This window comes from Miniopterus natalensis, chromosome 21 (genome assembly GCF_054644295.1).
Source record: "Miniopterus natalensis isolate mMinNat1 chromosome 21, mMinNat1.hap1, whole genome shotgun sequence".
NCBI classification, from domain to species: Eukaryota; Metazoa; Chordata; class Mammalia; order Chiroptera; family Miniopteridae; genus Miniopterus; species Miniopterus natalensis.
This window is the reverse complement of record NC_142101.1, coordinates 17,146,349-17,169,382: the sequence shown is the minus strand read 5'-3', so window position 1 is coordinate 17,169,382 and position 23,034 is coordinate 17,146,349. Positions and strand designations below refer to the sequence as shown.

At 45.0% G+C, this 23,034-nt stretch overlaps 1 protein-coding gene across 1 annotated transcript in view; it reads left to right on the top strand.

The window, feature by feature from the left end:
• Window positions 1–21,552, top strand: part of BRINP3 (BMP/retinoic acid inducible neural specific 3) — a 134,814-nt gene extending 113,262 nt beyond the window's left edge. The window contains exon 8 of the mRNA XM_087828839.1: window positions 20,116–21,552. Coding sequence (XP_087684965.1) covers window positions 20,116–21,232 — 1,117 coding nt within the window. The 3' untranslated portion in view covers window positions 21,233–21,552. The remainder of the gene's footprint in view (window positions 1–20,115) is intronic.
• The last annotated feature ends 1,482 nt before the right edge of the window (window positions 21,553–23,034 follow it).

Below are 23,034 nucleotides of genomic sequence, written 5' to 3'. Positions count from 1 at the left end.
TGCATGAGATGGGAAGTTGCACTAAATTGGAACATGAAGTTGCGCCTTAGAGAGAAAATGTTATGGGATGGGAGGCAATAAACGGATTCTTCGTTGATATTACATTAACCATCAGTGGTCTGTGTGTGGACCATAAAGTAAGAATCAATACGAATCCCAAGGCACTAATCTTTCTCTAAATCTTATAACGTTATTGACGATGAGGTTCTTAGACTAGATGCACTTTCAATTTTTAAACAGATTATCAGGGCTGAGAGTCAGTCTCTTTTCTGTTGGAATCACTTCTGAACAATTTTGTATAATGGAAGAAACGGATACATGTTTACTTGCCAAAATAAATACATCATCCGCTTTTGGGATGGTGTGATGGTTTTATGATCTCAAAACAGAAGCTCATCTTATAAAACAGAATTATTATATTGTTCGTGAACCTTCCACCCCACACACATCCCAACAGAATGTGTCGGCAGCGGTAAAGACCATGATGTAGGGGTGACCTGACTAACTTAGAGCAGACTAGAATCGGTCTGTAAAAAATATAGTCATATATACATAAAAGAGGCATAAAAAAATGTTTTCTCATATTATATGAAAGTGTCTTCTGTCAGCTTTCATACAGGTGACATTGGAGGTCTCAATGTGTGTAGGTGAATTTGGTTAGGTCAGAACTGTCATTAGTAAATATACTGATAAGATAGTATATTTGTCCTGAGCTCTTTTCCATTCTAAATGATGGCACTAATTAAAAAAGAATAATTTTATGTTGAACTAAAGATGAAAAGTCAGGCCAGTCTTACAAACACTGCCTTTATCCAGTCAACCCCAGTCACCTCACGGGGCGGGGGACCTCCCTTGGGTTGTCCTCATGATACTTAACCTAATGCTTAATTCGATATCACCGTGTAAAGTCAGTGTGCAATCTGTAATCTTCATAGTATGTGTAATATTATTCATGCTGAGGACAAAAAGAAACCCTCACTCCGCTCCTTCCATCATTATTATTTCCTCGCGTGTATTGCTCACATTTATATGCACGTGTTGTGTGTATGTAAACTCACAGAAGGTCGTCACACACACACACACACGTACCACGTCATTAAAAATTGTAGGTGGCTGCAATCCCGGGTTCTTTTCCTGGAGCATTAAACAAAGATAAGCTTTTCTAAAAATCAAATGGCTTTTTAAATCAAAAGGGAAAAACCAAACATCCCCAAGATAGGTACCAGCTCAAATCCCTGTAACGCTGAAAACAACAACGACACAACAGCAACAAAACTTTGAAGGACTTCATTTGAGGCGGCCGCCACGAGTTATAAAGTCGGTGAATACGTTTCAGAAATCAATGCCAATTGAAATCAAAATCCCCTTTCTCGCAATCTAGATGCACTTCAGACAACAACAGACAGCACCGCACAAAGAACACCGACGCGACAAAGGAGCGCGGGGGAAAATGAAGGTCAGTCTGTTGTGTTTGTTCCATTAAACCCAGCAGGAAGGCTCCACGTGGGCTTCTCGGAGGAGACACAGAGGATCACGTCGGAGGCAGTGCCTTTTATTGAGCTGGAATGAAATTAAGTCATCCGAGCAGCAAAGTTCGCCACAAACAATAGGAAAACAAAGTAGGTAGGATATAAGGAAAGCCTGCCAATCTTAAGGTGGATTTACATTTATAAAATATCGTCCTCAGTATTATCCTAAGCGCGCACACACACACAACCGCACACCTTCGGTGTGAATCAGAAACATAAGAAGGACAAGACATTATGATTAAAATGCATGAGTTTTTTTTTTGTTTTTGTTTCAGGACCTCATCTGAATTCCTCTTGAAATAAAATAAATTCTATCGCTACCAAATGTGATAAAGCCGTACGATCCATTTGCAGGAATGTGGAGAGATTTCTGGAAAGAGATAGTGCAGGAAACAAACAGCAAGAAGGAGCCAGCTGACCAACTGGCCATTTGCCACCTAAGTGAGGAAATAAGTCGAAACGAAGCAGGTTAGGAAATTAAGATACGTTTTGAATAAATGGAGACCTTCGTTATGATTCTGAGTGGAAAACACCTTATAAGATACTACTTTCCCTCAAATTCACGTTACTTAATTTACTGCAACGTTAGGCAAAATTTATCCTAGAGAAAGCAGGTAAGCTAAAGTATTAAACAATATTTTAGAGGAAGATGGAAGACAGGAGATTAGCATCACCAGATATTAAAATCAGGCTAGATAAAGAAACGGGAGTTTTTAAATGTAAGAAATACCAAATCTATAAACATAGGTAACGAATCTATAAATGAAAATATAAGCTGTATATCTCAACGGCAAAATGTGCACAAGACACAAACCGGTGGGCGTTTTGTGTTTTCATTAGGAAAATAAACGGGGTACAGTCTGGAAGAGGGGGTGCATTTCAGTGGGGCGGCCCATGAGAAGCGGGCCCCCCTCAGAGACGCGGCCGCAGGATGCTGCGGCCAAGGGCGCCTTTCAAGGGCATTTCTAAGGCCGCCAGTGTATCGCGCTGCACCTGTCGCAAGAGGAGGTCCAGCCGCTCAGCCTCCAGACTGAACTGGCCTCAAAGACGCTGAAAAGTGGCCTCTGTGTGTGTAAGTTCCCCTCCCTGCCGAATGCAGACCCCTCCCCTTGGGGGGGGTGGCAGACGGTGGCGGGTTCCCCGCGGGGGCACCTGTGAAACTTGGCAGCCTCGCGCCCCTTGCCCCGCTGGCATGAATGGCTTTACAGTAAGCGGGGAGCCGGGCAGCCGGGCCTCTCTGATGGAGGGGCTCCGGGAATGCTAATGGCCCTCGGGCCAGCTCGACATCTCAGCATCGTTGGGAAACACAGTTCGCTTCGTGTCCCCAGGTTCGAAATCACACGCTTTGCAAATGCCCCTCGCCTGGCAGCCCCGCTGAGATGGGCACTCAGAAACCCGGGAGATGAGGTCACGCCTGCAGAGTAGCCACGTGGTCCTTACAGGGTATTTCCCTGAAGCACGGGTCCTGGGGCTCGGGCACTGTGCTGGGTTCAAGTGAGGCCTGGCTGCTAGGCCTCCGGCGCCTCTCCTCGGGCCTCGGTGTTGGAAGCGCACTCGCCTCCTCTGCGCCGTCCCTGGCCGCGCGGAATTCCTGTATTTCTCTCTCAATCCTGGAGTAAGGAGGGCTGCTAACCAGGCAGCTAAATAGAAGCCACCTTTTGTTTGCAAACAGCATCTCCGGCTTCGGCGTCTTCATCACGTCCAGAGGATGCTCAGCCCTCGCCTTGTGCTTGCCGCTCTAGGCCCGCACCGAGCCGTTGTCCTCAGTGTTCAGGATCTGCCTCTGGCCTCCCACAGGGTGCCTGAAGAATGCAATGCCATAATTATCGCCTGCATGAATTATAAATATCCCCAGCACTGGTAAATAATACAGCAGTGCGCACGAAAATTATAGTTTCCTGCTTCTTGCACTTAGATAACCAAAAATAGGCCTCTCGGCGCACTCTTGTCTAGTAGACAATAAAATTACTGTCTTTTCATTTTAAAAAGAGACGTCTTTTTTTTAATTTTTAAATTTTTTTTTATTGGCTGGGCTGGGTAAAGTTTAGAATTGGTTTATTAAGAGAAAACTGTCCGTAAGAATGAAAGGGTGGAGTTCGTGATTGACTTCTCACGCTCCTGTTTCCCGTCTCCATCGCTGCCTAAAGCTCAGGAGCACAGCGAGTGTGTGTAAAGGAGACCATCGTGTAAGATCGGATCGGGTTTATTTATGTTATGGCAGAAATCAGTTGAAAGCCTAGTGAAAATCCGACCGTGGCGGCCCCGTATTGCCATAGTAGACGTACCCAATCAAATCACGACTCTCCGGTGTTTCCTTTTATAAAAGGATCATAATCAGACACATTTAAAAGATTTCAGAGTCTTTCTGCCTCCTGCGCTTTGTGTTGTGCAGTTCGTGTCGACTCAAAGGCGTTCTTTGATCTACTGCAGGCCGAGCCTTGATAAACAAATGGATTCAGCAAGGTTTGCCGAACACTAGCAACCGGCAGATGTTTTAACCAATATCCCTCAGCCCCCCGTGTCGGAAAAATGATTTCCCGTGTCTAGTTTTTCTCGTGCTATAAAGGCGTCCCAGTGTTCACTTGTTAGACTGCTGAAGTGTGGCTACAAGCGAGAGTTAATACTAGGAACCTGCTTTATTAGCAAATAGGGTGTCGAGTGCCGCCGTGGGGCCCGTTTTCCCTCTTTCGGCGGGTATCAGGCAGGTTTCTCCTCCAAGCAGTTTCATTCTGGACCAAGTGGATCTATAAGTTCTGTGAACTCAGTAGACAATGATGTTAACCAACTGTAGTCCATTTGATATGGACAAACCAATTTCTCAATGAAAAGCATCAGAAAATAGCCTGTGGCAGATACAATTGAATTGTCAGTTACATAACCCGTACTAGTTGATTAATAAATATTTGTAAAATAAACAAATCAAGTTATTAAATTACAAAGTAATATGGTTAGGTGGCATTTTAAGGTCTAGAAAAGCAGCTACGTTCTGGGGATGTACCATGTGATTATCTTTTACACATGTCATCTAATCTAATTCTTACCATGACCACATAAACTCATTGTGTCTCTATTTATCTAGAGGAAGAAATAAAGGTCAAAGAATTAATTTATGAAATTCCCATGACTGTAAGTATGAAGAATGACATGGAAACATGTACTGACTACTGAGTATCCCTGTTTTATCTAGCTCCCCGTCGTTAGGTAGGGCCATGAGAACAGTTGCAGGCAATGGTTTGAGGGGGGGAAATGGTGTGTGGTGTTTCTTTTTTTTTTTTTGAAGTCAAAACTGACAGTGATGGAGCAAGAGTGCAGCTTAGGAAATGCAGCCGTGGGCTGGGGGCCGTGGGCTCGGCCGAGTAGCCTGCTACTATGCAGAGGGAGGAAGAGGGAACATTGAGAAACGAGTGGGTGTCACTGCCATCCCATCCCATCCCATCCCACCCCACCCCACCCCACCCCATCCATCCCATCCATCCTGTCCCATCCCATCCCATCCCACCCCACCCCACCCCGTCCCGTCCCGTCCCGTCCCATCCCATCCCATCCCATCCCATCCCATCCCATCCCATCCCATCCCATCCCATCCCATCCCATCCATCCCATCCCATCCCATCCCATCCCATCCCATCCCATCCCATCCCATCCCATCCCATCCCATCCCATCCCATCCCACTGAGATTTTCATTCCCAAGTATTAGATTCATTTGTGGAAATGTAGCAGATTCCATCGACTATAATCAGATGCACGGTGCAGAAAATCAGTTACATGTTCTGAATAGGGGCCTGGTTCCCACAGCTCCCGCCGCCATCATCATCATCAATGGCCTCATGGTAAGGGTTGTTCCTGTGAAACGCACAATGTGGTGCTCATGAAGAACTAAGTTAGACTTGGAGGAAGTTTTTCAAGAGCACCAAGACATGTGTGCACACCGGCGTGTCCTTCTGTAACGTTACGTAGGCACGTGTCTGTTTTCCATGTATATTTACAGGTATTTAGATTACGTGCACTCACTTTTACGTCTGTAGAATGTGCTCGAAGGAGAAGCTCTTCATTCCCCTTCGTGCTTTAATGCTTCGGAGCAGCATGACCTTTATTCAGCTGGAAGGATCCTCGTTAGGAGCCTGAGTACTTCTGTTCGAGACCTTGCCTGCGACTGATTATGCGCGCGACCTTGGGAAGTTACCCTCACCGATCGAGCGTCAGTGTCCCCATCTGCCACGTGAAGGTGCTGGACAAGGGGATCGCCAAGGGCCCCCCATTCCGATGTCCAGGATTCTCTTACCCGGGCCACGCCGTGACTGCTGATCTAATGAATCTCCTTAGTCACCTTCGCAAGCCTGGGTGGCCTATGTTTTCCCCTGGTGCCCGGGGAGGGGACCCGTGTCTCTGCGAAGATTTCGGTGGCACGTGAGCTGTGGCGCTGGCTCTCCTGGAAGGCACACGGTTGAGTTTAGGTCCCCTGCATGCTCACAGCAGGGGACAACTGCTCCGCTTCCTTCTTACATCGGGGTTGACCATCTCTGCCTCCTGACAAGGTGTCAAGGTCATTTTAATCCCCACACTGTTACGTGCAGTGCCTTGTGTTCAAAACTGGTTCTTCAATACAGACTATACACACCTGAGCTTTCTAAAATAGCTTTTAAACAGTTTTAAATCGAAAGGATGTCTTTAAATAGCATCACGTATCGTTTTCGTGTATCCCATTATTGTTTGCATCGCAAATAAGTATTTATTGAGGAGCTTCTGTGTGTCATACATCTTGCTGGGCTCCAAGAATTAAAAACATAAGATACGGCCGTCAGCCCTCAAAAGCTGCGGGTCACGTAGGGGCCTAGTAAGGGCGCATCCTTACAGTATAAATTCTCGAGATACTTTAAATGACTTCAGGTCACCAGCAGGGAGGAGAGCTGAAGATAATTTGGAAAATACCTACTGGGTTTGTTCATAAATATAAGAGCAGGACTCCGGTGAGGTTGGATGCTTCTGTCTAAACAAGGGAAATTATTTAACCAAAGATGTGGACGTGAGCTCAGGGCATTTTCACCTTGGTGGACGGCATGGTGTGTTATATTAAATGGTCTCTTGTTTGTGTTTTCCTTAGTTTGATTTCAGGGCTGTATGATATGTCCTAGTTTAATTTAACACTTTTTTTGGGGGGGGGTGCGGTCTACACACCGAGAGAGATGCATTACTGTGAGTACTGTATGTACTTCACTAAAATGATATCTTTAAAAGCTACTATCTTTTGAGTGCAGTCGGTTTTAGGCAAATTCTACACAAGGTTTGGGAAATTGTATTGAAATGCTTGCCGTTAAGGGGACATTAATTATAATGACACTATTTAGATGTCCTACTCAAAGAGCCTGCCGAGTGGTTTCTGTTTTGTATGTTGGGTTTTCTAATCCACGTATCCCACACAAAAAATTGCTTTCTAATCCCTTTTCATGGAAGGGTAAATTTTATTACCCAGGACTTCATCTCGCAATGACTGCACTGAAGCAGTGCTGGGACAGAGGAAAGATAACGCTGAAGAGGGGCGAGGAGGGACGACTCTTCCCAGATTTCTGTATCCCCAGAATTCAGAATCACTGGCATCTGATCACTAGCCCCTGAGTGTTTTGTTGTTTTTTGTTTTTTATGTGTGTGCTTTTACTAGACCTTTTGTCATGGCCAGAGAAAGCAGGAGCTCCTTTAAAAGATAAAATAAATTTAAAAATAAAAATAACTCCGATCTAGCAGTTTGAAGGACAGAGGTAAAGGCACGCAGGGATGAAATGTTTACCCGCTAGACATGATCGAGTCACAAACTGACTCATGAGTTTGTTGGAAAATGATAAGGCCAACTGCCAGCTGCCCTCTGAGGGTCAGTGGGCACCGGGCCTGGGCCTAGGTCCTGACCCCGGTGATACCCAGCAGTGGTCTGCAAGGGGCCCCTGTTGAGTGGCCCAAGGCAACTCCATGGTTCTCCATCTCCCGTGCTACTGATGCCAGGCCCTGGGCTTTCCTTCCATCTGGAAGATTTGATAAGACAAAAAGATTTATGTAAGGCATTAATCAATCAAAATAAACTACAGTTAAGCCTTTGTCACTGCCGCTTTGCCCATAATTTTGCCCGGTAACGTCTTAACAGAGCACAAGAAAGTTACCTAAAACACAGACATCTGCATTCGGTGTAAGTAAACGTTGTGGATAATAAACGGTTTTAAAAAATGATAGAGGGAAGACAAAAGAAAAGTTTCATCTAATGTAATGTCTTAAAAATTTGGAAACCATCAGGAAGTAGTCGTGTGTAGAAGATGGGAACTTTTTACATTAATTCCGATAATGGTGGCGCGGAAAAGTATCTAATTGAATCTCGGTTGTGTGTTTAGCTACAAACCAGGAAATCAGAAAAGCATGAACTGCAGATAATTCTTCATTTGTTTTTTTTCTTCCAATCTCCAATGCGGTTTGAACAGATCCTAAAAGTTCGATTTTAACTGTTATTATTAATGTAGAAACATAGCTCAGCTCGCAGGTAAGCAAGCCGGAGAGGACAGGAGACAAACAGTTGGAGGAAGCCGTGAATTGATCAAGATGACAGGAATAAAATTAAAAAAATCTCAGCTCGATACTTGGTGTTCAAATGAGCAAATGAATGGAAGCTTTAGGTTTTGCCTGTTTCTCTATTAAAGCTTTTTTTCCCCCCAGCTCCCCGCCTCCCCTTTCCCGGGACTGGCACGCGTTCTTAGAGCACTTTTACATACAGATGGGTCTTTTAGAATCGACTGAAGTTTTAATTACCTGAAGGAGGTGCCATTACCTTTTATTGTGCCTTTAAAAAGAAGCTAGTTTTATGGGAATGGAGTATTAAGAAGGGCATGAGAGGGTCATATTGCCAATTTAAATCCCAGCTCATCCATTTCCAAAATCTCTTCTCTCTTCACTTTCCTCTTCTGCAGCCTGGACAAGACATTAGTACCTGTCTCCGGTTCATGTTGAGTCTTAAATGAGTTAATAAAGGTGTTTCCAGGCGTTTGGAAACATACCTGGAACATAGCAGACAGTCAATATTAGCCGCTGTGGTAAAATTAAGTTCTCATTAAGATACTTCTCTGTTTCAAAATTAAAATAATAAACACCGGTTGGTTAATAAAATATCCTTGCTTGTGCACAAAGTAATTATTGTAAGGCTGAAATTAAAGGAAAACTTAGCATTGGTTTGTAGTTAAGCTGGGAATATAACCAGATACTTTCAATTATAATAGGCAGTCTTGGTACTATATATTTTATAATTACCTCATTTGAATTGCAGGTTTCGGTTTTTTTCTCAATGCAAGGAACTTTATTTTATGGTGAAAGAATTACAAGCATAGAGCAATCTGTCTGGGGCAGGGGTCTCTCCTGCAATTGTGCTCCTGGATCTACTTCTGAGGGTATGTTTAAGGAGTAGAAAACCTTACATTCCTAATTTGCCACTTACCCCTTATATGACCTCAGGAAAGTGACCCAACCTCCCAGAGCCTTAGTGATCTGCTCTGTAAAAACTAGTATTAATAATATTTGCCCTGGAGAAGTGAGAATTAAATGACTGTGTTAGGTAAAGTGCCTAAAATAGCTGCTAAACGTCGCCTCTCTCTCGTCTCTCCGAGAGCCCAGCTGAAGGCCCTCTGTGAACAGCTGTGGCCCTCGCGACCCATTTCTTTACCTAGTTCCAGTTGTATTATTTTAAAAATATATATATATATTTTTATTGCTTTTTAGAGAAAGAGGAAGGGAGAGGGGTAGAGAGAGAGAAACATCAATGAGAGAGAAACATCGGTCGGCTGCCTCCCGCAGGCCCCCTATGGGGGTCGAGCCCCCAACCCCGGCAGGTGCCCTGACCTCTCGGTGCCAGGGTTGCCGCTCAACCACTGAGCCACACCCGCCGACCCCCAGTTGTATCCTTTACCATTTTATTTCTTATTTGCAAGGAAGATACAGAACTGTGGGGTTAGACAGAACGGCCTAGTATTGGGCTTACTTAGTCTGTTTGGTCTATTCTGTTATGAATATTTTTCAGGCAATCACAGAGTTTGGTTTGAAATCAGAGTTCTTTATGGATTGTGTGAGTGTGTCTGTGTGTGTCTAGGATTTGAGGCTAGAATATTAATTTAAATATAAAAAGTAGTAACTTTTTGGAATCATTTGTGAGCTTGCTCCCTGCCTTCTTTCCCCAAACACAATACACCTGGATCTAATTGTACCTTTGACGTCACCTTCTGGTCTCCAGGTAACTAATTAGGGATAGCTGAGCAGGTCAAGTGGCACCAGAAGGAATCTCCCCGTCAAATCTGGACAGTGGGATATTCTGCAAAACTGGCCTCATTTCCTCAAAAAGTCAACAGCATGGGCTAAGCAAAGAAGGAAAGGCTGAAAGAGACTTAAGGGACAGAACTACCAAATGAAATGACTAGACTCTCTTTGGATCCTGATTTTTAAGAATTAAAAAGAATTACTTTACATTTTCCAGGTAAATTGGAATAGGGCCTTGGTATTTGTTACTGTCAATAAATTACAGTTAATGTCATTATGTGGTAATGGCAGTTGTGATCATGTAAGTTAATGTCCTTCTGACATTTTAATTTTTGAGGTCCATATAGAAATGCACACCAGCTCTGTGAGCTGAGGCTGGCTAAGGAATGCCTGGGACTTCAGGTGGGACCTCTACTGTTTGTGTGCATTGGAAAATTTTATAGTTACACATTAAAAATTAGTAAGAATTGAATGTAAGCTCTTTAAGCTGAGATAGTATGTCTTTTGGGGGCTTTAAACAATTATTTATAAAGTGGGAACTTTGTAAATACTTATTAAATCACATGTACCGTTATGTGTGCATTTTACTTTAGACTAATATAAGATTTTTGTGGAAATTTGTAAAATGTAAACATTTAAAGATTGATACAGAGGCAAAATCTCTAACAAGATGTTTCTTTTTAGATTAATTTACCCCCAGTAACAAGGAGACAGTTCTAACTATCAGATTAGGGAAGAATTGGACGGATCATGTTGAGAAGCTCAAGTATGTTTTGCATAGAGTAGGAGTTTAAACACCCAAACTAGTGGCAACAGCTCTCTTTTCACCACCACCTGATTTAAAGAAGTAATAATCTTTTTTAAGTTGGAAAATAACTGTGAGGATGACCGTGTCCCTGTGTTTTACGGTCCTGTAGGGAAACAAGAATCTGTCCTTGTGTGTGGAAGTTTCGAGAATCACTGAGCACCATAATCCCAGGCGTCTCATATGCAAAGGGCCTTGCACTTTAGTAGCTTCAACTGGTCCCTTCAGTTTCTCTTCAGGCAGCTACTCTGTAAACAAAAACTCGTATTTATCTCCCTCACTCCATTTCTGACTCAGAAAATCCATTAAGGAGGGTAATGGAAATGTGTTTATTCGGAATCGTGCCTAGTCCCTTTAGAATGTGGAGTTCGCACCGACGGCCCTCATTGCAGGGACACTTGACGACACTTACCCCAGGGCGGGTCGCCCGTTAGCTGGTGGTCATGCTACCTCGGATTTCATTTGTCACACAGATTTTTCAGAAGAGACAGCAGGTGTTTTTGTCTAACCCATTGGTTATGATTAGAGGTGTGACACAGCTATGAAAATTAATGTTGACATGCCACTCGGAGAGCTCATTTTCTCGTGTGTGTGACATGCCATAGCCTGTCCGCGCCCTGTGCGTCCCCACTGCCAGAAAAACCCGTCGTTTGTTGGACCCTTTGCTCCTAAAAGGGGACGTTGTCTGCTTCAATCAATTTTCAGCTATTGACGGTAGCTTTTAACTGCATTAGTGAAAGGCGGATACTTTCAATTAGTATTTTTTTTTTTTCCAGGAGCAACATGACATTTGCTCGGAGGAGAAATTTAAGTCTGCCAGGATCTATTGTGACATGTAGATAAAAATGAACACACATAGGCAATGACGGATGCAGCCTTAGGGAAGGACTTCTTTTATTCTGCTGACTTTACAGTACACAGGTGGCTGTGAATGGCGGTTACCCTCAGTGGTGTGGAAGGAAAACAGTAAGAAAAGAGTGAATTAAGCAGGAAAAAAGAAAAAAGCGTCACACGACTCCCTCAATGTGTATTAGTTTTTTGAGGTAAAGGATTCCTCGAGGAAGCATATTCGTTTACGTTGAATCTCATGTCCCTGTTGATGGGTAAGAAGGCCAGATAGGAAACCAAGAAAACCAGTTTCCTCCGCTGTATTTGATGTGTAGAGACACGAAGCAAAACATTTTTTATCATTTTTCCTCCCCAAATATTTTTTTAAAGTTTCTTTATATTTATTGTTGAAAATATTACAGATGTCCCCTTTTTATTCCCACTGATCCCCTCCACCCCACATCCACCCCCCCCCAGGCCTTCCCCAGACCAGTGTCTGAGTCCATGGGTTCTGCTTAACATTTAAGTTCCCTGATTGACCTCTCCCCACCCACTCCCCCTCCCGCCTTCCCTCTGAGACCCCTCAGTCTGCTCCATGCTTCTATGTCTCTGGATCCACTTTGTTCATCAGTTTATTTTGTTTCTTAGATTCCACATATGAGTGAGATCATTTGGTATTTGTCTTTCTCTGCCTGGCTCATTTCACTCAGCATAATACTCTCCGGTTCCCTCCATGCTGTGCCGAAGGATAAAAGGTCCTTCTTTTTCACAGCCGCATAGTATTCCACCATGTGACTGCGCCACAGCTTTTTTACCCATCTCCTGACGGGCACTTGGGCTGTTTCCAGATCTTAGCTGTTGTGAATTGCACTGTTATGAACACAGGGGTGCTATCAACAACCCTAGGCTTGAGGCCTCCTCTGCTGGGGCTGGGTGCCTTTGGACAGGACCAAGATGCACACCAAAGCCTGCTCGTCCAAGGCCCAGGTCCTGAAGCACTCTGAGGTCTGCCTCTGCCTGCAGGCGATTAATCTCATTCTCTTAATGAGCCTTAGGCTGTAGAAGCTCCACAGGGTGGGGCGCCTGGTTGTTACTAGTCTCTTAACATGCCTCTGGCTGTAAAAACTCCTCTGGGCCCAGAGAGAGGCTCTCCAGCAGGGCGGGGCAATTGCTTCCCCCCTCGGGCAAAAGCTGAAAATCGCTGCCTGAGAAAGATGTTCTCCACGGTCTGGGGGAAGGACTCGGCCCAGGAATCCAGACGGGTGTCCTCTGGTCTCACTCTCCAGAGCCCACAACCCAGACTCGCCCCACACAGCTCCAGTCCAGGGTGAGGGGCTGCACACGAAGCTTTGTGTGTTGGCTCTGGAAGAGGGGCCTGCATTTTCCGCCGTCTCTCCCTGGCAGACGGAAACCCGGCTGCTTTTCACAGCCAGATGTTATATGGGCACCTCTCTCGGTTCTGGTGCTCTGGGCTGGGGAGCCCCTCCAGGGGCTGAGGCCCCAGAGTCCTCAGTGGGGACCCCCCCACAGCTGAGATCTCCCTCCGGACCTTCAGCTGCTGCCCGGGGGGCCCAGCCAGCCCTCTGGTGCCCCCTCACTCCCTACCTGTCTCTATGCGGCCTCCCCTCTTCCTCCTTGGTGAGGAGGGTGCACCCAGCTCGTCTTCAGTTGGTTTTCCTATGTTTTAGTTGTGAATCCAGATTGGTCCGGGGAGAGTGTCCGTGTAGCTTCCACTCAGTCTGCCGCCACCTAGCATCTCTCCAGAATATTCTTAGACACAGAGCTACAGGAAGAACCCTCCACTTTCCTTCAGCTGTCGGGCACTCACCATTGAGGGCTCCCCTCTCTTGGGGGCTCCTGTGTGACTGTCTCGAAGGTTTGACCTTGATTTCTATTCTGACATCATGTAAAAGCATGGAAGTTGCTTTCACTGGGCCTCCTGCTCTATAAGAAACTGGAAATAACGAACTCAGATACTGATGAAAGAATGAGAGATTTTTTGATATTGGATGGCAGGATCAGCCGTGCACCGTTCAGGGGATAGGCTCTGGGTGCCGCCCCAGAGCATGTTACAGCAAGCCGGGATCCAGAAATATTTGTCAAGCGATAGGTGAGAAATATATTCAAAGACTGACCCTTCTCTTTGCCCTTCAATTCTGCTTTATTCTACAGCATCTCCCAAGTGGAATTTTTCCCCCCAAATATCTCAAGACTTGATAAAAGAAAACCGACTGGCGTTTTGATAGTTGAAGCATAGAATCTAGAGTTGGTAGAAAAAGGGGAAGACTCTTTTTGACATTCTAAATGTGTGATAGTCCATTTCTGTGTCAAAACTTACTAAATGTGCATCCTAACAAGTAAAAATATTTGGTTTATTTAATTAATGAGCACAATGCTGTGTGAGAGATTTGGCTTATTTTCTTTTCTTCCCCGCTTATAATTTAAATGGACCAGCTGTTTGGCAATGGAAATAGTCGGTTTATTTGGAGCCTTACGCTGATACCCACAGTCTGTGCCACCTCGGCCTGTGCGAGTGACCTCTAGGGTAAAGGACAGTATAACCGCAGGCCCCTTGCCTTCGTGTTCAAAGATGGTTTAAGAAACAGAAGACAAGGACATGAAATGATGAATACAGCAGGAGAAACAGAAGGGCTCGACGTAATTGTTTAAATACTTTAATGAAGGAAACATACTACGTCATTTTCTCTTAACATGAAAAACTGTGCTCTGAATTCTGAGATGAAAGTCTCGGGCTTGATTTCATTCCGGGTTCTGTAATGCGTCCGTCAGCAAGATTCTCACCAAACGTAAGGCGCTGACATGTTTTCAATTTAGAGGAACACGAAGAGGCTGCACACACTTCAGAGCGTTTACAGGAGTGATGTACGTGGACAGAAACTGAAGCAAGAAATAAGGCCTTCCTTAGAAAAGTCCAGACTGTTAGGAGGACACCAAGAAAGCGACTTTCCATTCATGGAAAGAGGAAGAGTATTTAAATACATATATTCAGCATGTATTTGTTGGTTTACTGACTTTGTGTCACTGGCTTTTGCAAATGGATTCTCTAGACTTTCCAGGGTAAAAACAGAAAGCATCCTGAAGCATAGAGGCTGTTCTGCTTGGCTTACGGGTGCTGCTCTCAAGGGATCCATGATATGCTAGTCCTCAAGGGTGTCAACATCAGTTCAGGTCCCGACCTATTATTATTATTTGAAATTCGAATAAATCCTCATGACCGAAGAAAACAGCATATACTCCCAACATTAATTTGACATCATTTCCGAAATAATTGCATTATCGGGATATGGCTGACTCTGGTGCTCTGCCACTGGCTGAGCTGCCACCGGGCAAGGAGGAATCTACTTCTGCCCGGGTAGTCATGTGGCACCGCTTCCTGTGGCCTCAGGCGGTGCGTCCCTTAAAGGGCAGTAATCCAGTTCATGAGGCCTCCACCCTCTCTACCTAATTGCCCCCAGAGGCCTTAATTCCTAATTCTGTCCCACTGGGAAATGGGATTCCAGCGTGAAATCTCAGTGGATGCAAAATTCAGTCCATTGCAATACAGTAAAACCCCAATATAAGGGACTCTTTTGGGCAAGCGGGTGTGTCCACTAAAGCTGAAAGTCTGCTGTAGAATAAAGTAGGTTTTCTGGATGCCTATGTTAAGAAATTAGCAAATTAGCTTACCTGTCTTTAATTATGTAGACACGTTTGTGTCATTAAAATTAAGTGTGCATGAAAAGTTTAATTTCACAGGAAAGTTTTCTATAGGTGTTTCCATAATTTTAAATCAATGCTGAATTGGCCTCGCAAATGCCCGAGTTCACCAGTCACCGCGAGCGAGCAGATGCGCACGGCTGGGGTGGGCTCAGCGCCGTGGGGACATCAGCCAGCAGGCCTTGGACCTTTCCAAGCTTCCCGAACATTGTTTACGATCCGTGGCTCTTGGGCTTAAATATGTAGACTATAGTTACAGAGATGTAATATTTATTTATGTCGGCGAAATCACTACAGTGTTTTTTCGAACATATGGCCTGTTCGCTAAAATTTGTTAAAAATCACAGCGAATTAATAACCAAAAAAATGACCTGTTCATTTTATTACAAACAAATCTTGGTTAAAAGCATTTAAAAATTAACAGGGTGTTCATTTCTACATATGACACTCAGACATCGCCAGGCTGAGACGGCCAGAGCAGCAGAGTTGGGAGAGGGGGAGGGACAGAATATTATTTGGTATTATCTGTCTGTGACTGAGCCAATAATCAGCTTTTGATTTTTTTTAAACGGCTGTGGGTGCTTAATCCCAAATTTGTATTTAGTTGAAAGTATTAGGGCGTGAGAAGAATAAATCTATGGAGGCTGACATGAAATGCTCTACCCAAAAGAATAATATTTAACTTCAAAAAGATACCGAAATTATGATATTATTTAGAATTTACGATTCAGAGCCATGTTGCACAGATTTGGAGAGCAGTAAAAGATCAGGAGGTTGGAATACAGGACCTTTGAAATAAGATTATTAGTGCTCAGAGAGGATTCAGCCGGGAGAAGAGGTAATTGTTTTTGTATCAACATATGTTCGAATTCCTCAGTGCAAACCCTTACATAGCAGAATATACGTCCTGGACTCGAGCAGTTTTGTTTTCGCAGATTTCTGAGGGTTTCAGAGGCCTTGAGTGTACTGTTAAATGTAGTCTATAAATTACAGAAGACAAAGAGACATTTTCCACCTTGTGGATAAAAAGGCATTTGTGATAAAGTGCATCCAGTGATACTGCTTTAAAAGATGACAATAGTAATAACGCTGATAATAATAAGCTTTTTTATTTATTTTGCATTTATTCTGTGCACGAGCAGTCTTTTAAATGCTTTTCCTTCACCCTGGCTGGTGTGGCTCAGTCGGTTGGGTGGCGTCCCGTGGACCAGAGGCCACCAATTCAATCCTGGGTCAGGGCACAGCCCTGGGTTGCAGGCCCGATGCCCAGTAGGGGGCGCGTGGGAGGCAGCTGGTCCACGTTTCACTCTCACATCCATGTTTCTCTCTTCTCCTTTCCTCTCTCTTTAAAAACCAGTGAACTATTCTTTAAAACAATGAATAAATAAATAAATGTTTTTCCTTCAATTGTGCTTTAATTCTTATAACAACCTATATTTTATTTCTATTTTACATAACAAGGTAAGTGAAACAAAATTCACTTTTTTGGCTTCCAAAAAAGAGACCGATGCCCATTCGTGTCACCCAGGAACCTAAACTTTATATCATTCGTTTGTGTCAATAACAGTTACATATGAGAAGAAAAGTGTAGTATTTTGTTTTAATATTTAGGTATAAAAGGCAACAGTTTTGAGAACATGCTTGATGCAGCCTAATTTTGAAGCTGTTTCTCTTCAGTTGTGAAGCTCTTTTTCTGAAAATCTTGTGGAGTTTAAAAATTTTTTAAAAGCTAAATTTTACTTCGTGAGAAAAGAATACAACTTCGTGATCCTTTGGGTAAGCGAAAAACCCACATATAATCCTGAAGTCTGCTCCGTCTTCTATTTTTGACCAAATTTTTACAAGGAGTCAAAAAAAAAAAAAAAAAAGACTGGTTATTGTATTTCTTTTTCCTTGAAAAATCTGTTCCCTCCTTGTGAAATACAGTAAAATAGTCACAAGGACCAGAAGCAGCAAAGGAAGGACATCCACAGGCTAGCCCCTCCGTCCAAAGGCCCCGGGGCTGTGACAGTGACCGTGGCCACCATCGGCGTTCACCCGTGAGGAGCTTAAACGCACAAAACCGAAACCCATTCCCCCAGCGAGGCACCTGCAGGGGCTGAGAAGGGCCGGGAGCGGAAAGCCGCTGCTTCTCTCAAGAAGTGTCTGAGCGCTTCTGCCTGCGGCGACCGAGTTCTGTGAGCTCTGCCTCCGGCCGTTGTTTGTGCGTGTGATTCGGAAACACGATCAGAGCTTCCAGCGCGGGGGCGACGAATTGGCTGGGGAATGTATGCTTTGGTTTCGGGGAAGAAAATATGATTTTCAATCCAGATAGGATATACTTTATATTCTTGATACTAGGTGGACTTAAATAGAACTGGAGAGAGAAAGGGTGGAAGGGAGGGAGGGACATGGAAGGGAGGGAGGGAGGGAGGGAGGGAGGGAGGAAGGAAGGAAGGAAGGAAGGAAGGAAGGAAGGAAGGAAGGAAGGAAGGAAGGAAGGAAGGGAGGGAGGAAGGAAGGAAGGAACCTGGGAGCTAGGTCTTCACGACTGTGTTAAATGTGTATTTTAGGGCTATAAATTTCACTTTGAGATGCACGCACTGATTAGATGTTCCTGGAATTCAGGAATGGGGACCGTCCGGCTTCTGGGCTGTATAAGGCCCGCGAAATCATTGGGCCCGGCCCTGCCACCGCAGCCGCAGGCAGGACTCAAAATTCAATAAATCCAGGAACTTTTTTTCATGGCTAATTTTTAAGTTGATAATTTTGTACGGCCCTCGAATGATGTTATAAATATCCAAATGGCCCTTGGCAGAAGAAAGGAACCCCGCCCCTGCAGTTCATCCAAATTCATCTGTGCCTTAGATGCAATAGTCAGTAACTATTGAAGGGCAGCAATCTCCGGGAACCCTACTGGGCTCTGGATCTATAGCTATAAACAAAATATACTGGGTTTGACAAGCTGGATATTGTATTTAATGGGATAAATGGAGCGTAAGCAACTAAGCACACAATAATATAAAATTCTGAGTGGAAAGGGGCACTGTGAAGAAAACTAACTAAGTGTAGGTAGGAGTGGGAATAAAGGGCTGTTCAGTTTACTTAATTTGGGGAAACAGGGAAGAGTCAGTCTAAAAAAAAAAAAAATTGTTACCTTGCGAGGGGCGGGTAGGCTGGGACCAAAAATAAACATATGATATATTTCAAATATACTATAGCTCAGCTATTGTTCCGAGTACCTTCAGCTGTAGTCAGTGATCATTCACTCAGATTACGACCTGCGTTCAGCACGTGCAGATTCTCTGAGAGGTCCAAAGGGTTGAGCACAACAGCGGGCACCTTTTGCAGAAAACCGCACACGTCCTCCCTGCCGAACACGGGAGAGGCGCACGGACTCCGCCGGCAGGTGCGAGCTTTGCGCCCGCTCCGAGCCACGCACCTGCGAGCGGCTGAGCCGGACCCTGTCGCAGCAGAAGGCAGTGTGGGTTACGGGACTGGCCCTCCCTTCCCACGACCCGCCAGCCGGGAGGGAGGACATCACGACGACGCAGACAGACAAGCCTCGGGAGCCACAGGCCCCAGTCCTTCCTGCCCTCCTCCTCCTGAGATTTTTAAACGCACCCGGAGAGTCTGAGTGATGCAGAGAAACAGAAAAACAACGTCCTCAGTTTGCATCGTGATCAGCCGGATTCCCGGGGAAGACAGGAGGAAAAGTCGTTAACGATTCTAATCAAACGCATTAAGCTAACACACTTAACCCCTTATTAAAAGAACTCGGAGCTGGTTTTAACGAGGTCTTTTCAACAATTTCCTCGAGCAGCCTGTAAGTATAAAATCAAACGTGTTTTAATAATATTTTTCCTCTCAGTAGGTACTTGTTCTTTCAATGTTGATAAAAACCCTAGGACTTAAATCCATTGATTGGCAATTTGGAGTCGTTTGTGTTTTTTTTGCATTTTTTTTTTAATTTTCTGCTTAGGGCGTCCTGCCACTTGAGGGCTCTGTGAAGCTGAGGGTGAGTGAATGAACAGTCATTGTCTATCTGCCCCAACTCTCCTCTAGATATTTTGTGATAAAACCACTTTTGTTTCCTGGTGTTGGATGTCTTTTCATAGCAATCACCGACCCAACTGTATTCACCGTCAGCTTCCAAGCATACGGTGAGAGGAAGGAATTGTCCGTAGCTAATCTTGTGGGGTGATGAAAGAAAAACATGCATTATATACATGGGGTCCCCCCAAAATGTAGACACACTTTGAATGATTATAATGTCAGTGTTTATTAGCATACAGTTCCTTTTCAAGATTTAAAAGAATCTACAGAAATGAATAATTTTTTTCTCTCAACGCCTGATTTCAAACCGATGACGGTCCTGGCCCAGGCCCTGCTGATCGCGCCGAGCGATGGGAGCGCCGACATCAGGAATCATTTCCTTCGGAATTTGCGCGCCCGCGATGCGTCGACTGTTGCCGGTTTTGTACCATAAATGTCGTCATTTATGTGTCCCCCTAATAAAAGCCTAGTGGCACTTTAGGATACATTTGCTTTGTTCAAAGATTACTCTGGCTTCACCCATTATTTCAAATCAGTTAAACCTGAAAAGGAGTGAAAATTAAGTGAGTTATCAGCTGTTAGAGCGTGTATACATTTATTGGGGAACACCCTATATATACTATATACTGTATTATGAAATATATACTATATAACGTGATTATATGTTACATATATTATATATTATGTCATGTAACACATATAAATATATATAATTTGTCTGTGATACAAATATACGTTTATATTTTTTCTATGATGAGCTAGCACAGTGCATGGAGTTTTTTCTCCTTTCGTGTGTGGATCTTTGACCTCAGTCAGCCAGCTGGCTGGCGGCGACCTGAAGGAGGGAGAGCGGAGTTCGCCTGCGCCCCGCCCGGCCCCGCCCCGCCCCGCCCGCGTTCACCATCCCCTCTGCTTTGTGCCCCTAGGTCGTCCGCCTACTGGCTCGCCCGCATCCAGTCCTTCCTCTACTGCAACGAGAACGGGCTCCTGGGCAGCTTCTCGGAGGAGACGCGCTCGTGCACCTGCCCCAACGACCAGGTGGGGTGCGCGGCGCCCCTGCCCTGCCCCGTGGGCGACGCGGCCGCCTGCCTGTCCTGCGCCCCCGACAACCGCACCCGCTGCGGCGCCTGCAACGCGGGCTACATGCTGAGCCAGGGCCTGTGCAAGCCCGAGGTGGCCGAGTCCACCGACCACTACATCGGCTTCGAGACGGACCTGCAGGACCTGGAGATGAAGTACCTGCTGCAGAGGACCGACCGGCGCATCGAGGTCCACGCCATCTTCATCAGCAACGACATGCGCCTCAACAGCTGGTTCGACCCCTCCTGGCGCAAGAGGATGCTCCTGACCTTGAAGAGCAACAAGTACAAGTCCAGCCTGGTCCACATGATCCTGGGCCTCTCGCTGCAGATCTGCTTAACGAAAAACAGCACCCTGGAGCCCGTGTTGGCCGTGTACATCAACCCCTTCGGAGGCAGCCACTCCGAGAGCTGGTTCATGCCCATCAGCGAGAACAGCTTCCCCGACTGGGAGCGGACTAGGCTCGACCTGCCCCTGCAGTGTTACAACTGGTCCCTGACCCTGGGAAACAAGTGGAAGACGTTCTTCGAGACGGTGCACATCTACCTGCGGAGCCGCATCAAGTCCAGCGGGCCCAACGGCAACGAGAGCCTGTACTACGAGCCCCTGGAGTTCATCGACCCGGCCCGGAACCTGGGCTACATGAAGATCAACAACATCCAGGTGTTCGGCTATAGCATGCACTTCGACCCCGAGGCCATCCGGGACCTGATCTTGCAGCTGGATTACCCCTACACCCAGGGCTCGCAGGACTCGGCGCTCCTGCAGCTGCTGGAGATCAGGGACCGGGTGAACAAGCTGTCCCCGCCCGGCCAGCGCCGCCTGGACCTCTTCTCGTGCCTGCTCCGCCACAGACTCAAGCTGTCCACCAGCGAGGTGGTGCGGATCCAGGCCGCCCTGCAGGCCTTCAGCGCCCGGCTGCCCAGCTCCGTGGACTACGACACGACCAAACTGTGTAGCTAACCGGTCATCCGTCAAGCACAACCCCGAGACCTTGAAGGAGTTTTTACCGTGCTCTTGTGGAACCGTTTCTGTTTGGAAGAGTTACCATTTCAATTGTCCTTTTCAATATCTTTGTCTTATATCCGTCGGTAGCGTTGGATGGCAATTTCCACCCACACGGGCTCGCTGACCATGCATATGTTATACTGCAGTGTTGGTTGATGAATGAAATAAATACTGACACCCGTCCTGGAAGACATTCTACTTTTTACAATAAATTTCATTTGTAATTTTCTATGTTCCGTGGCAATGCTTTTGTGCATTACACCCTCTAGAGGGGACATACAAAAAGATACCAATAAAATTTTGTAGCTGAACAGTTATTAAAAAGAAGTGCTGTGGGATTCCTTTCTTGCCGTGAAATGAGTTCTAGTCGGGTACGTAGCTGGTTAGAACTTGGGGGACGTTCACCAGGATTTTGGAAATGGGCACATTTGAAGGTCCCTCTCAGTGGCCTGGAGGGAGAATGCTTGGTAAGCAGTTGACATGTTATTACCTGTACTTAGCAACCATTCCGGGAGCCACCGCCGTTGTTATAATACGCAGGTGAACCATTTCCCAGCCAAGGAGCAGAACATTTCGGGAAACATTCAGAAAAATGTGATTGCGAGCACATCGCAGAGAAAGTCAACCCTTAACTTTTTAGCAACCTGCTTAGTCATGCTCTTTCTAAATTCTAATAATCAGTGATCAGTATACTCTGCACAATCATTTTCATTTCATTTACTGGAAACCTAGTTATTCCAGCATTTTATCCATGTCATTTACATAACATCTAGAATTCACAAGTAGTAATGTGTTGGTATAAAATAAATAGTCAAAGAATTGATATAAACTTTTTTTCTCTCTCTGAAACATATTTTTGTTTTTCTGTCTAAAACATATTTTGAAAAGAGAACTCTTTCAACATAAAACTAATTTTAGTTTAAATTTTTGGTTTGAAATTGAAGCTTATCTCCCGTATTACCCACGGTGTGATATTAGATATATAATTAGTATTTTTCCCTGTGAATTTAAAATGCGTTTTTGTTTAGATATATGAATGTATCTGGCAGGCATGGTTATGATATTTATCACTAAGCTCTCGTCTAAATATTTCATAAGCGTTTCTTATAATTTAAATGAATGCTCCCCCAGCCCAGCTTTCCCGGTGAGGTCATCAGGTCAGTTTTCAGGTCACAAAGGAGCCCGTGACGTGAATGAGACCGATGACAAAAACATCACACAGACATTCTGGATTCTTGAGGTGTTTGTTTTTATTTCCAAGGCACTTTACCAGCAAGTAGACTGTTCCAGCAACACATAGGTATTCAGTTCAATAAGCCAAGCTCTGTGCTTCTGTTGTTTTGGGTCTCTTATAGATAATTCAATAGAAAATATATATATATACAATTCTTAAACATCACCTTTCTGACGTTACATCACGTGTCCCTTCATTTGATTCTAACAACAGCACTAGGTTATGGACTGTTCTTCCCGTTTTCTTGGCGAGGGACAAACAGGCTCAGAGTGGTTTGTCCAGTTCCCCGAGGTCACAAACCGAGAAGTTGAAAGACCAAGGTTCCCACACGGGCTTTTCTGGAAAATTCAGAATTGCCACCAGGATTCTTTCCAGAAGAGCCTTGGTGACCCAGGTCACCACTGGACGCCGAACGGCAGTCATTCCCTGGAACTTGAGGACATTGTCTGCTGCGCTCAGCTCACTCTGCCCTGACCGGTTTACGAGAGAAGATCCGACAGCCACAGGTAAGAAAGCACCTAAC